Source organism: Polypterus senegalus, chromosome 16 (assembly GCF_016835505.1).
Source record: "Polypterus senegalus isolate Bchr_013 chromosome 16, ASM1683550v1, whole genome shotgun sequence".
NCBI classification, from domain to species: Eukaryota; Metazoa; Chordata; class Cladistia; order Polypteriformes; family Polypteridae; genus Polypterus; species Polypterus senegalus.
In genome coordinates, this window is record NC_053169.1 from 1,629,819 (window position 1) to 1,644,972 (window position 15,154).

General features: G+C 46.1%; 1 protein-coding gene across 1 annotated transcript; it reads right to left on the bottom strand.

Annotated features, from left to right (window-relative positions):
• Nucleotides 1-252: 252 nt before the first annotated feature.
• hey1 (hes-related family bHLH transcription factor with YRPW motif 1) lies at nt 253-14,100 on the bottom strand. Its single transcript, XM_039738368.1, has 5 exons — nt 13,643-14,100; nt 13,223-13,289; nt 8,816-8,899; nt 3,514-3,595; nt 253-1,639 (listed from the first exon to the last, which is right to left on the bottom strand). Exons 1-5 carry the CDS (start codon nt 13,726-13,728, stop codon nt 1,059-1,061), a joined length of 900 nt encoding a protein of 299 aa, XP_039594302.1. The 5' UTR covers nt 13,729-14,100; the 3' UTR covers nt 253-1,058.
• Nucleotides 14,101-15,154: the final 1,054 nt, after the last annotated feature.

Here is a 15,154-nt window from a genome sequence, read left to right on the forward strand (position 1 = left end):
CAGGTGGATGACCTGTTCTGAAGTGCGGGTGTGTTACGGCTGCTAATTAACATAACAAACCTCGATGAGGTTGATTTCTACATACCGAACAAGTCAGAATCATCTGTAGATATCATTATTATGTCGGACCCCAAAGGCACACACACTCCGGGCAGCATGGGGTTCGGCCGCCGTTGACGTCTGCGTACTCCACATGGCAAAGAAATCGCGTAGAAAAATAAAAAGTCATTAAACATAAAAGTACATCCTGACTACGTTTGATTTCCTCGTTTATTAAGCAGAAACATTTTGGTACACAACACTGAAATGCGGCTTATTGTTGAACCAAAAAAAGACGACTTTGTTGAGATCCTGGAAACGAAGCTCAGAAAGTCTAATTTGTCGAAGTTCGGTCAGAATATAAGACAAGCGAACTCTGATTGCAGGACGATGTCGATGAGCACGCAACAGCTGCTTGACTCCTCCTACTCCACACACAAGTGCCGACGTAATTGGGCAGCACCGACAGTTATGAACCGTTTTTCGATATTTCCAAACTTACTGTGAACACATTTGCTGTCCTTTCCGGAAGATTAGCCGTCAACGTGATGCACTGTTATTTACGGTAAATCTGGACGCCACGCCCCTTTATATGTTAAGGCTCGAGGTGTGCGATTTTTGAATAATTTAACGCCGTATATTCCGTTTCGGGATTGGCCGCTTCTCGCGTACGGATGACTGCTTGGATGGCGACATCTTGAGGCCTTCAGTCGGAGGCCAACGTTTCTAATTTCCAGACACCTCGGAGAGCACAAACTGATTGTATTTGTCACCAGCATTTCGTCAGGAGCAGCAGAGTTGGGGACGCCTGACGTTTGTTGTTAAAGACATTACGCCGACGTTAACGTAGTAAGTTGCCCCGCCGGACACTAAACTAGGCAGCAGTGATTAGCGTCCGGAATTCCATTTTAGAAAGAAATCTAAACCCTGAAACGTTTCCAGTAAGATGGACCCTCGTCACCCAAAAGATTAATAACAGCCCAGTGCAGCCGACCTCTCAGCTCGATTAAAATGAGTTCTCAGAAAGCGCCAATCTCTGCCGTCGAGGCCGGGTAAGGATTTACCAGACTGACGGTGGGCTGCGTCGAGCCCGGTGGGGTCAGTGCGTTGGACGAAAGCAAAGGAAAAGCAGTGAATGGGAAGGGAAAGGCAGAGAGCGACGAGATGGTGGAGAGCAGCGGCGGAGAGAGTTTGGAGGCCGAAGTCACAACTGGGAGGACGGCTGGCAAACATCCGTTAGGGGGTACCCGCAGCGAGGCGCCATCCGTGTGGGAGGTGGGCATCAGTCGGTGCTGGGGACACAGCTCTCGTGCCGAGGGACTCGCGGGGCCTGTGCGGCTGCTGCTGCTCTGATTTATGAACAGAGGTCCTCTCTGATAGGAGGGGTTTCCAAACGCAGAGGTCCAAGGCGAGGGTCCATTTCCAGACTGGGTTTCCCTCTGTGACGCATAGCTGTTAAGGTGAGACACAAGGCGGATTCTTAACGGGTCGGTATTGTCGAGTCCCTCGATGATGCTGAGATAACGTGCCGTCTCGGCCAAACACTCCCGAAATCCCAGGCATCGATAATCCATAGCGAGTGCGTGAGCGTTAAAATAGCCTGTTAGAAAAGCAAAAAAAAAAAGAAAAAGTTTTATAAACACGTGCGTTGCTTTTCCCATTGCATTGCCCCCCACCCACTGTCACCACCTGTTCCCAGTAGTACCGACAATAAGAAAAGAGCCAACTCTTGCCAGAGTGCCACCCCACAGCAGGGCAAACCCCTTGTGCACCGTCACACACGAGAGGCAGCTGAAGGGCTCGAAGGAACTTCCACCTGACCGCCATGACATCACTTCTGGCCCAGAAGACGCCCCCTTCCGGTCACAAGCCCCACGCCATCCCTTCTGGTTCTGCTCATAATGACCTCACTTCCAATGCCGCACTTTAAAAACCCACCACCTCAACCTCGCCAGTTAGTTCTGTACACATCCATACCTCCAACCTGTTATATCCTAACACAGAGTATCACGGGGGTCTGTTGGAGCCAATCCCAGCCAACACAGGGCACAAGGCAGGAAACAAACCCCGGGCAGGGTGCCAACCCACCACAGGGCACACACCAGGGACAATTTAGGATTGCCAATGCACCTAACCTGCATTTCTTTGGACTGTGGAAGGAAACCCATGCAGGGAGGACCCAGGAAGTGAACCCGGGTCTCCTTACTGTGAGGCAGCAGCGCTACCACTGTGCCACCATGCCGTCTGTTCTGTACACATCTGTACTAAAAGTTCATCCATTTGCAGCCAGTGAAAATGACATGGATGGCTGGTCCAACTCTTTATTTTTGGGGCTCTTGTCTCATCTTTGTCAGCACACGCACACACAGACACACACCAGGTCAAGTAGGACACTCCAGTCACCCCAACACATCCATCTCACTGGACATTAGGGGGCGGTCAGCATTAACTAGGAAAATCCCATGCGGACCACCACAAGACAGGAAACGCACTACAGGTCCCCAGAGCTACGCGCCAGTAGCTGGGCCAAATGTAAATTTGCAAATTCCTCAAGTTTAGAATTTATTAATGCGAGGGCATTGTAACTATCCTAGCATTAACTTGAATAAAAAAATTACAAGTATGGATGGAATAATTCACGAGAAGTATTTTCTAAATAACGCTTTTCCACTTAAGAGCCCATCCCAGCATCAGCGGGCACACATTCCGTTCAGCTTATTTCCATATAGTGCCCTTCACTGAGTGCAGGTACAGGGGGCTGTGACAGCCTCTCAGGTAAAATGCAAATGGAAGCTTTACAAGTCACTACTTACATAACGAGGACAAGAAGGGGACATGGCAGGAACCGACCCTGGATGGGCCGTCAGTGCCCGGCCACCCAGAGAACTTCCAGAGCTCAGTCACTCACTGACTGTATGGAGTTACAATCCAGTGGTTGGGGTTTGTTTACCCCTGTGGTCTGTGTGTGGATCCCAGTGCCCCCCCTAAGCGCAGTGACAGGGACACTGTGCTGTAAAAATGGCCGTCCTTCAGCTGTGACGTAAAACCAGATGTCCTGACTCACTGTGGTCATAAAAGATCCCTGGGCATCTTATAAGAAACAGTGGGATGTGCCCTCATGTCCTGGCTAAATTGCCCATCACGGCCTTGTCCATTCTGGCCCCCGTAATCATCCCCTGTCACTAACTGGTTGTCACTCTTCACCCAATATGCTCATGTGTGTTGTGCGTTACTGTCACGTCATCCCGGTGGGTGCTACACATTGGAGGTGGCTGAAGTGCCCCCCCCATAGGTAGCAAGAAAGGAGCTACATAAACATGAATAACAGTTACATTACATTTGACACCGCTGACTGGCGCTGTCACCCAGCCCTGTCCACCACTGTGCCACCATCCCTCCCAGAACTGTTTCCTAATGTACTAAAATGATATGTGGATCACGTGACAAAAGGTTTGGTTTTTTATTAATAATTACCTTTGCCTCCCACTGCATGAAGCATTTTCAAGTGATCCACTGTCATCTGCAAAATCTCCGCCTTTTCCAATTTGGCTGAACCCTGCACAGAAATAAAATTACGCCGTCAGACATTAAAAATGTGAGAGGCAGTGAGCATCACCCTGGTTAACGTTTGTCAGCCCAGCAACACAAGCGATTCTCTCCGTTACCAACACTCTAAGGATGAATCATTCTGACCCTACAGTGCTGGTGAATTCAAACTTCCATCCACACATTCCACTTGTGGACACTGCGATGAAACACGAGGATCCGTTTCAGGGCAAGCTTTTTTTTTTGAAGAGAGTACGACGAGGGCTTGGTGGTGGTTAACTCTTTCACGGCCGATGTCGACTTTTGTCAAAAATAGGAGTTTACGATGGTAATCAACTGTAAAGTGTGACAAAACCAACCGTTAGATAAACAGATAAATACAGGGTGGTCCAGATCTAATTATGCAGATCCAGATCCTCAGGATGACTTTGATTTACGCGGGGACGATTCCAGTTCGGCGCAAAAACGATTCTTCATGTTGTCAGTTCGCACACTTCTCGATGGTCCGGGATTTTTCCGGTGATTTTCTATGTAATAAACTTCAGTTATAGCGTAATGAAAATTACATAATTAGATCTGGACCACCTTATAGATACTTTATTAATCCCAAGGGGATATGTTTTAGTTGGACTCTCATTGGTTTGACCGAGACCTTCTCCGCCCGTGTGAGTAGTAAGGTGCAAACAACGGCAAAAATGGCACTGACATAATGGCGAGAGATCAAAATCCTCTGTGGATGAAGTGCTGCCTATTATCTCTGAACTGGACTACGACTTGCCGGACTCCGATTTTGATACAAGTGATCGAAAACGAATGTGAGGTTCCAGCTTCAGCTGACTGGTCCCCAGCTAATCGTGGTGCTGACACGCCAACGGCAATGTTCACCAGGAGGACTGCTGCTTAACAGTGGTAAGAGGTGGAAACCAGATGGCAACGTATTGCGACCGCTGCTGGTGCTGCTGCCCCAGCCTCGTAAAGACAGCCTGGCAGCAAGCCTTCCACCCATTCTTTTTGCACTGGCGGCCGCAGCAACAGACGTTTTATGTTGATTTTTGTGTGAAACCATTGCTTTTCAGAAACGATGTTTTTTGGAAAAAAATATTCAGTCCTGAAAGAGTTAAATGGGGTCAGCTGCCCTGCATCGGCCCTCCATGGACTGTAGTTAAGAGTGATAAGGGGAGAGGAAGGAGAAACCGGTGAAAGGAAAGGAGTGGCAAAAGAAGGTGGGAATTGGGGCCAGCGTGGTGATGGGGAAGCAGGGAAGAGTCGAGCGAGCGATCGATCAACGCTTCAGGGGTGGATTGTGCTCTGCTGATGAATTTTGAGGTAGTGGGAATGAGTGGGAAGTTCTTCCTAGGGCTCTCTGATAAGATGCCAGGAGAGCTGGCTACAAGCGTGCCAGCAGAAAGAAGGGACGAGAGCCGGAAGGTGGAATGCCAGCCAAAAAAGCCAAATGGGGTGAGCTGGGGAGGCAAAGAGTGAAAGACACGCAGGACATGGAGAAAAAGAGGGGCGAGAAAGGAACCCGATATCTGCATGGATTTATTTATCGATTGACTTTCACGGACGACTCCTGTTTTTATTGGACGTATTTATTTATTCGATGAAGAACATGGGGGTCTTGAACCCTGGATTGTAACCCTGCAGCACCTCTTGCTCGTCGACTCGTCTCCTCCTGGTCATCACTACTGACAGTTCCAGGCTTGAGTGTTGCCATCACAAACACAACGAGCTGGCCCTGTTCTGCCTTTAAATGTAAGCCGGTGTCACGTCGGCGCAGGTCTGTCCTCATCGTACTGCCGCCTGCTCTATTATTATCCAGAGGCGGTGGTTGTTTATTCATTCATCCATCCATCCTCTTCCGCTTATCCGAGGTCGGGTTGCGGGGGCAGCAGCTTAAGCAGAGAGGCCCAGACTTCCCTCTCCCCGGCCACTTCTTCCAGCAGAATCCCAAGGCGTTCCCAGGCCAGTTGAGAGACGTAGTCCCTCCAGCGTGTCCTGGGTCTTCCCCGGGGCCTCCTCCCGGAACACCTCACCAGGGAGGCGTCCAGGAGGCATCCTGATCAGATGCCCGAGCCACCTCATCTGACTCCTCTCGATGCTCTACTCTGAGCCCCTCCCGGATGACTGAGTTTCTCACCCTATCTTTAAGGGAAAGCCCAGACACCCTGTTTATTATAATACTAAACAGCCGACGCCCGGCGTGGCATACGGCGGTGTAAGAATAGGAACGGAAAATGGTGCGTTGCCTTCGTCAACCGTTTGGGTCAAGAAATAACCCACTGATAGGAACAGGCAGTCGCCGGATCTCGGAATAGAGATGACGTTGTACAAAAACCCGTCGACAGAGAAGATGCTGTCGTTCATTTTATAACAAAGGCTTAGGAAACAACCGTCGCAGTATAACGAAAATAGCAAGCTGTACGGGAGGCCACAGGCAGCGTGGGGAAGGGTCTGGAGTAGTGATGGGAAGTTCGGATCATTTTACTGACTCGGATCTTTGAGTCTCGTTCAGCAAAATGAACAAATCATTTTTCGAGTCATTTCGTTCAATTCTCTTTCCGGCTCAGACTGCATAGGTTAAGCTTATGGGGCTGTCACGTGATGAACGAACGACTCGAAAAACCCGAAAACTCGAAACAGGTGAATCAGTTCCAATACAGAAACTATAGGAAGTTGCGCAAATGTGCATGCGCGACTGAACGAATCACTCCCACGAGACGACTCGTTCTTCCCGAGTCACATTAAAGATTCGTTCAAAATGAATGAATCTTTCAAGAACGACCCATCACTAGTCTGGAGGAGGACGAATAGGAATCGAGAAATGCCGTGTCGGCTGTGTGTGGGCGGGACCGGTTTTGAGGTGGAAGCAGGACGAACCAGAAGAGAAATGTATATAAATATATATATATATATATATATATATATATATATATATATATATATATAAGAGATTTGTTTCTCTTGAGCTCCTAATACCCAAATATTTCACGACAAATTGCACCGTGTGTATAACTGTATGCGGAAAAAGGACATTTGATTGGATTTGTCCCTTACAGTCCAACTGACAACAAATTATATTGGCTGTCAACACAGCTTGAGAAAAAACCGCTTCTTCAATAACGAACGGATGGTGAGTTGCGGGAGGTGCTGCAGGACTGGGGGCCGCTCTTGTATGCTGTTTGTTTCCTAAATGAGCAGAGCGAGTGTTGTGTCCGAACACACGGCGTGAAGTCCAAGTTGTTCACTGCGGGTGTCAGGCTGTGACTGGTCACCCCTCCTGGTTGTGCTTCCTATGGTCTGGATGTCGAGGCGCAGCCCGTGAGGTGAGGGTGTCCAACTGGGGGAGGCTAAGCATTGTTACTTTATGAAGGAGAAGAGGAGGTCTTCAGATGATGACATGACATTCATCTCATGGCCCTAAGGCCTACAAAAATTCAAAGTCACTGAAAAGCTCATTTAAATGTGAAAAAACAAAACGATTAGAAAAACTGCAATGATGTTTCACATTTGAGGGCTGAGTGGACAATCCATCATAGTGCTGGCCGGCCTATGGCGGCTGCAGAACAGCGTAGATGGAAGGACACTCGACTGCATCTTTTTATCTTGATCTGATTTATGTTGCATATGCAGAAAAAGATGCAGAGGAATAATCATCAACACAGAGAGTACATTACGTTCAAAATCAACTGTTTATTACTACAAAATTATCTCTTAGTAGCCGTCCCTCACGGCTAAGCCCACATACTAGTGAAACGGAGCGAACTTGAAAAATCAATAAACAAAAAGGTATCGCTAGCTAAGTGGAGGCGAGGTACACTCCAAAACGGGGTCAGAGGTACAGCGACTCCCCACTCCTCACTCTCCCCTCGGCCCGCTATGTCACTCGGATTCGCGTGAATATATTGCTCCTGCGGGCAGCACGGTGGCGCAGTGGGTAGCGCTGCTGCCTCGCAGTAAGGAGACCCGTCTGGGTTCGCTTCCCGGGTCCTCCCTGCGTGGAGTTTGCGTGTTCTCTCCGTGTCTGTGTGGGTTTCCTCCCACAGTCCAAAGACGGGCAGGTTAGGTGCACTGGCGATCCTAAATTGTCCCGTGTGTGTGCTTGGTTTGTGTGGGGGTGTGTGTGTGCCCTGCAGTAGGCTGGCGCCCTGCCCGGGGCTGGCAGGCTGCCCTGGGATTGACTCCAGCAGACCCCCATGACCCTGTAGTTAGGATATAGTGGGTTGGATGATGGATGGATATCGCTCCTGCAAGCAAACTATGATACTCAGTGCGATGAGAGAAGTCCCAAAAATCAGCCGGAATGTTCAAGCAAATTCTAGAAATGAAACCCGATCTAAATCCGCTAAGTAGTTCTCTCGTTCGCTAACTAAGCGGATGTAAGATACACGCCGCGGCTGGTGCGTGCGTGCGTGAGTGAGTGAGCGAGGTGGGCCCCGCCCCTCTCCCCTCGGCCCGCTGCGCCTCTTTTGGATTCGCTCACATAATAATTCGATACCGCAAGTGAACTATCATACATAGATAGCACAATGACAAAAGTCGCAAAATCAACCGGAATGTTCAAGCAAATTCTAGAAATGAAACCCGATCTAAATCCGTTAAGTAGTTCTCTCGTGAAAAGCGGACAGACCGGCAGATAGACGTTGGATTTTATATATTTAGAGATGACAGAAAAAAATAGCACTGGTTTATAAAATGTAAGATATTGAAACTATTATTTTTATATTACTTTATACTCTGGAAACATTATAATGCCTTTTGATTTCCTCTGAACTTCCTTCTGAATTCTGTAATTTCAAACTGAGGACATTCCCAATGTCCCTTAAGAAATCTGAAGCGCTGCTATTTCTACGTCCCCCGTTTTGATCCATACTCATTCACACGTCTAATGTGTTTTATTGAGAAGGCAACTTAAAACTTCCGAGTACATAAATTCAAATTCCACGGGTTTTCTACTCCTCTTTGCACTCTTGTGATGACAGGCTCGCAGAATGCAGACTGCACTGGGTATTAACGTTCAGCCTCATTCAGCGCTGGATACGAATCACAAGAGCCTCAACTTGTACATCTGACTTATGAATGGAAATACAAAAAGGCAGCACTAAGCAGAAGAAACTTAAAACGATTCTCTAACACCCTGAGCATCATCACTGAAGGATCTGGCCAGAGCAGGAGTACATGTGGCCTAATAAACAAACATTACAGGCATGCATCCATTTTAAAAACTCACCTGTTTTTCAAAGGCACTGGGAATGAGTCTTCTTAGCTCTGATAAACTGTTGTTAATCCGATCCCGGCGACGTTTTTCTATTATCTTTAAGAACAAAAAGGGGGAAAAAAAAGTATGGCTGGTAAAGTAAGAAGCAGATGACTGTGAACACATAACACACTCTGGTGGATGAAGGGATGGACCCTCTACTCAGCTCAGAAGGGCGGCAGCAGCAGGGCTGCGGAGTTGGAGTCAGAAGCAATCATTGGGTTACTGGAGTTGGAGTCGGTGAAAATAACCCAACTACGACTCCGACTAAATGTAATATTTAATATAAGGTGCTAAAATGTACAATTTCACATTTACTCATTTGATTACACTTTTTCTTCTGACCTTTTGATAAAAATATTGCCTCTTTTAATTTAGTAAGCTGTGTCTTATGTTTAGCTGCGCTGCCTGCGTTAATGCTGATGTTCACGTTGATTACGTAGATTTCAACACTGGCCATGCACAAAGGAATGTATATGTCTCTGTTGTATGTCATTTGGCATAGGATTTGTAAAAGCAGGGGTCAAAATGTCTGTGACGTGCCACCTGTTGGAATGACAAATGCAATGCATTCTATTAATTTTTTTTGAAGTGCCACCTGTTGGAATGACAAATGCAATGCATTCTATTAATTTTTTATTGAAGCGCCACCTGTTGGAATGACAAATGCAATGCATTCTATTAATTTTTATTGAAGCGCCACCTGTTGGAATGACAAATGCAATGCATTTTTTTTTGATGCGCCACCAGTTCGAATGACAAATGCAATGCTTTCTATTAATAAAAATGTTGGTGATGCACCAGCTTTAGGAATGATATAAACGTAGCAACCGGGCAGACACACAGACAGACATGTGCCCTTTTATTAAGGTGGCTGTTACTCAGTGTCCGGTCACTTCTTTAGCCACAACGGCATCACTATAGCCTTTGACAAGTTAGGGTGCTAAAACGTAGTCTGACGATTCCCGTTGGCAGTGATGAAGGGCCTTGTACCTTGTAAGTTGTGTGCTGTCCTTTGACAAAGTAAATATATTAATCTAACTGCAAACATATAAGTTGGAGTCAAAGGTTTTGTTCACCGACTCCACAGGGCCCTGCATAGTGGACCTGATCCCCACCTTGGTAGTAACAGCTGCAGGGTGCCATCGATCCACTGTAATGGCCCACTCTGGCACACACCCATACTTAAAGAAGGGTCCAATTTAAAATTGCTGATTAACTTAATCTGCAGGCCGTTGGGAGGAAAACCAACAAAGACATGGAGGTTATGCAAACTCTGTGCAGAAAGCAACTGGCCAGATCCATGAGGCCGCAGTGCTAAGCTACTGGAGACCACTGGGCTGACTCACTGAAGCAGTCATGGTGACAGTAACAGTAGTAGGAGGAGGAGGAAGATTATCAAATGTTCACAGTGAAATTCTTCAGAGTCGGGAGTCTCTGGCACCGTGAAAAATACAAACCCATTAAAATCCATAACTTCAATGTCAAGTGATAAGTTTTAAAAATAAATTACTTAGAGAAGACCACTAAACTTGAGGATAAAGAGGAACGGTTGAGTGGAGAGTCTTGTCTGTAGGCACATGCTGACGCATTGCTATGCATACTGGGGTTTTCCCAGTGAATTCCCCTAACTCTCTGACTTATTCTTAAACAAATCTCAACAATAAATAAAAGATAGCAACATAATGTACAAAAAAAGGGGAAAACAAAAAGATTGTGAAGTAAACGTGTGAGTGAATGAACTTGGATTTCGTACAAATATCCAATTTTTCTTCTTTAATGATTTATTTTTAGTGGTCTCTCTTTGGCGGTGTTTTTTCTTTTCTTCATAATGTGTGGGAACACAGATGGCACAATTTACCCAAAGGCTTGACGGCAGTGGTGCGGCCTACTGGCTATTGTGCTGGACTGTAAACCTCAAACATGGCAGATTAATTCTCACCACTGACTTGTGAGACCCTGAGCAGGTCTCTTTAACTAGCCAGTGGGCTCGCTGTACGAATAGAAGTCACTTATAAACCATCAGCCCAGTATATTAAAAGTACATTTCAGTGTAAAACAGGAATGAAGAATGCAAGTTGGCAGGGTGGATTTCAAACCCCGAGGATGGGGGGTTCAAATCCTGCCATTGACACCCTGAGCAACTCACTTCACCTGCCTGCTGCAACTGGCAAAAGGAAGCGTCTGCATTTCAGATATCGTAAGTCGCCTGCCATAAAGGCGTCCGGCAAATAAATAACAGTAAAGGTGATATAAATAGATTTACGATATGTAAGGGACACTGGCAAGAGCTCCAAATGCACCATCACTTTGTCTTGAAGAAGTGAGCACTAGTGATGTGGAGGGGGCATCAGGATACCCGTCTACTCCACTGGACTGGTTAGAGCCAAGAATCGGTGGGTATTGACTGGCACAGAAGGTAGCGGCAGTGACGTTTGGTCACAAATGTGCAACGGTAGGTTTTACAGGTTTGCAGGGTCATTTTATGTGGCAGCGTGATCACCACATACCATCACAAGGCACCGTATTGACTACATGTGAGTAGATCGGGAGTGTATGTGGAAACAAAAACGGGACCAACACACACTAGGAGAGGGCTGGAAAAGAAGGAGTACTGGGAAAATAAGAACAATTTGACACAGGAGGTGATGGAGTCCATTAAGGCGGAGAAGACTACTTATCAGAGGTAGAAAGTTGCAATGGTATTTTTATAAAGTCATTTCTGTTAGTTTTTTAGGCCATTTTGGAATTACAAATAAATCTAACCTTCTATGTGTTTGGGGTCAAGGTGGGGAAACCTACCTGCACAAGCTCTGTATGCCCAGGCATGGGGACTGAACCCAAGATGCTGGCACCATGAAGTGTTAACACTATCTTATCCACTGCGCGCCACCACACTGCTGCATCTTTAATTCAATTATTGAGTGTAATAATGTATTTTAGAAATGAACACTGTCAGATAACCCTGATTTGTTAGGAATTTCAGTTTAAGGTTCCTCAGTCAGGTGTGATGTCAGCAGAGTAGGCTCCATTCTCCTGCAGGTTAGGCAGGGTGGCAAGAGATTGATGGGTTTTAATTCCACAAAACTCCACGTTCAGGTATGCCTTCCTGTGCTGGAAATTTTTATTCTACTGGTCTACATATTAAAAGTCTGTTTCAGAATCAAATATATTTTAAGAAATTGTAACTGTAATTGTTATTTTACAGAAAAACGAGGTTTAACACTTCAGGTATTTTACGGAATAACCAGATTCCTGTTCTGGGCTCCATGCCCACCCTGAACTGGATTAAGCAGGTTTGATAATGGACCGACTGACTGGCATGTATTCCTTAAATCAATTCCAGCTCATTTAATAGTGTAACTTCCTGTTTAGCAAACTTTTAATTCAAGTATTTCATAGAACTTGATATTCTGTCAACCACTTACTCCAAAGCCATTCGCCTTCTACAGCTGATTAATCCGTGAACTGAGCTGAAGACTACGATCGGAGGACTTTCTGCACAATGCCTGGGGGTCTGCTTGGAATTCTACAGGAAAATGCCTTCCACATTGCTGGTGACCCCAGATTTTAATCTTCAGTTACCACACTGAATAACGGGTAGGTGCCATGCACTTTAACACACCTCTTCATTATCTTATTAAATAAATTATATACACAAACATGGTGACTAATGTATGCCTTGTTAAGAACTGTTATGTTAAAGGTGCTACATTAAATAATTTTACTATATTTGGCTTTACTGTTAAGAACTATGATAAAGACATTCTATGAAATATTAAGACAGTATATTTGACTTTATGTTCAAAGATTGTTAGTTTAATGGCATGTTATTCAGTATCCCATTGTACAGTATATTTGGCTTTATTACGAAGGGTTAGTATATTCATTTGTTTTATATTAAATACCAATATGCATATTTGATTTTACTGTTTAGAAATGTTATGATAAGTGTACTATATGAAATACTGAGATGTACAGCTAGCTTTATTGTTAAGAATGACATCAAGGACGGTATATGAAATATTAAGATGGTATATTTAACTTTATGGTTTGGGATTGTTAGGTTAATAGCATACTATTCAATATTAAGGTGTGCAGTATATTTGACTTTATTACTAAGAACTGGTATGTTAATTTGCATTATGGTTTTACTGTTAAGAAATGTTATGTTAATTACATGATATGAAATAGTAAGATCTGCATTTGGCTGTATTGTTAAAGATTGCTATGTTAAAGGCATAATATGAAATACTTATGTATATTTGACATTATTTCATAAACAATTCCACTGAAAGTTATATAGGGGCTAGCTAGATACACCGATTACATAGCAGACAGTTATAAACGAGGAAGAACAAGATGAGCAACTCGTCTTACCCCTCGACGCCTTTTCCTGGCTTGAGCCTGAGACGAAGAAGCAGGTGACATCGAGCCTTCTGGTGAGCTTCAATCAAAAACACAAAATACATTTTAGGGTCCCGAGTTTAACCTTTAAGTACCGCAAACGTTTACAGCTAAGATTTCATTCTTTCTTTCTTTCCTTGAACAAAATGCTTGCTGCATGCCAAGTTTCTTCCCCTTGCAGCGGTGCCCAGTCACTTGTGTTTCTGGACACGCCAGTTAAAACGCCTCCAGCTACTCTGAATGGCTCCGCTTTGCAGCCGTGTCCACCTCCACCTGCTTGTAACGGACTTTCGTCTCCGGGTCTGCGGCCACCACGTACTTCTTTCGCCTCGCGGCTGCAGATTTCGTCTCCTCCAGCAGACGACACGCGTTTCTCGGGTACAGCGCACTTACCCATTTTCGTCGGTGCTGTACTTTTCAAACTCTGGATTTTCATCCATCTCGCTGTCCGAAGAGCTGTACTCGTGAGAGCGCTTCATGTCTGCGGCTGTCCCGTTCACTGCGTTGTCCTCTTTACCTGTCGCGGCCCTCGCTAATCTGTCAGCTGACCTTCTTTGGCCACCCGCCTCACACGACTGTTTTATTTCTCACGGTACAGTGTGCGATGGGGAAGTGGGCGGGGTTAAGACTGTGAGGGCGGGAAGAAGAGAGGAAGCAGCCTATCGGCAGTGCTTTTCCATTTACCGACACGCCTTTTTTCCCTAAAATCGTCACAGAGGCCCCGAGTCGAGGCGGGGTGAGGTCGGCGTGAAACCGTTGAGGAAAGATCGGAGACTTCGGCGGAGCCGCCCCCGTGTTTCACAAGCCGACACACGGCCCAAGCTCAGCCCAGCCCGGCCTGTCCTGTCTGTACCCATAGTGACGCGCCTGGCCGGCTGTCAGCACGCGCGGGCCGTGGGAAAGCGCCTCCGCTGAGCGCGGCGAGCCAATCACAAGACGCGCCTGCCTTCGTCTCCGGAATGAATGGGGCAATTGGCCTGGGCGACGGGCGGTCTGCGAGCGAGCGTGTGAACCTGTAATCGAATACGAACTCAGCCTGCGGAGAGGAGTGGACTCGGGAACAGCCTGTAATTGTACGCCTGGTAAAGCCGCTCGAGCGCCACTGTTGTGGTCACTTGTGTACAGACGACAGCAGGGGAGGCAAACAGCGCGACGATTCGCGTTACCGTCTAACATCTCGCAGTGCCGCTTTCAATACCCTAATTAAAAGAATAAATAATACGTGTGCATGCAAATGGCCTCAAACTCGCACACGAGTTGGCCCCACATAATTAAACTAGTTTGAAATGACGTGTACAGTTCTATTTAAACAAAAAAAAAAGCACAATTTAAACAAATTCGATTAGTTAACATTCATCTTCATTTAGGGGTCTGAAGGAATGCCAGTTCCAGACAACAAAGTCTTGTTTTAAAAGAGCTTTGATAAACAACAATTCTGCATTATGTCAACAAGATAAATAAAATCTATAAAGTTGTCATCTTTATCCTGTGTAGTCTGAGACACACGGGGAGCCGGATTTTCTACTACATGCATTGCTTGTGGGTTCACTGGCTGTCTTTCTATCCGTCATGTAGTGCCTTTCCCATCTATCATATTAGCCCCTGATCAGCAGGGCTGAAACGGCACACGTGGTCCACAAACCCAACTCCCACCAACTGGGGCACTCAGAGTCTCCCTCCTTCATCATTACACCTTCCTCTGGTCCAGCAAGACCGGTGGAGTGCATGATCATCCCTGCTCCACCAAAAAAAAAAAGAGAAATCAACACTGGTGGATCTGCTGCTGGAACATCTCAGCTGGTGCTCCTCCATTGGGGATTCCCTGACCTCTCGTATCCTTCCACCAAGACTAACTTCAACCTGATTTTGCATTTTTCCTGGGAATTGGCAGACACCCATGGCTGC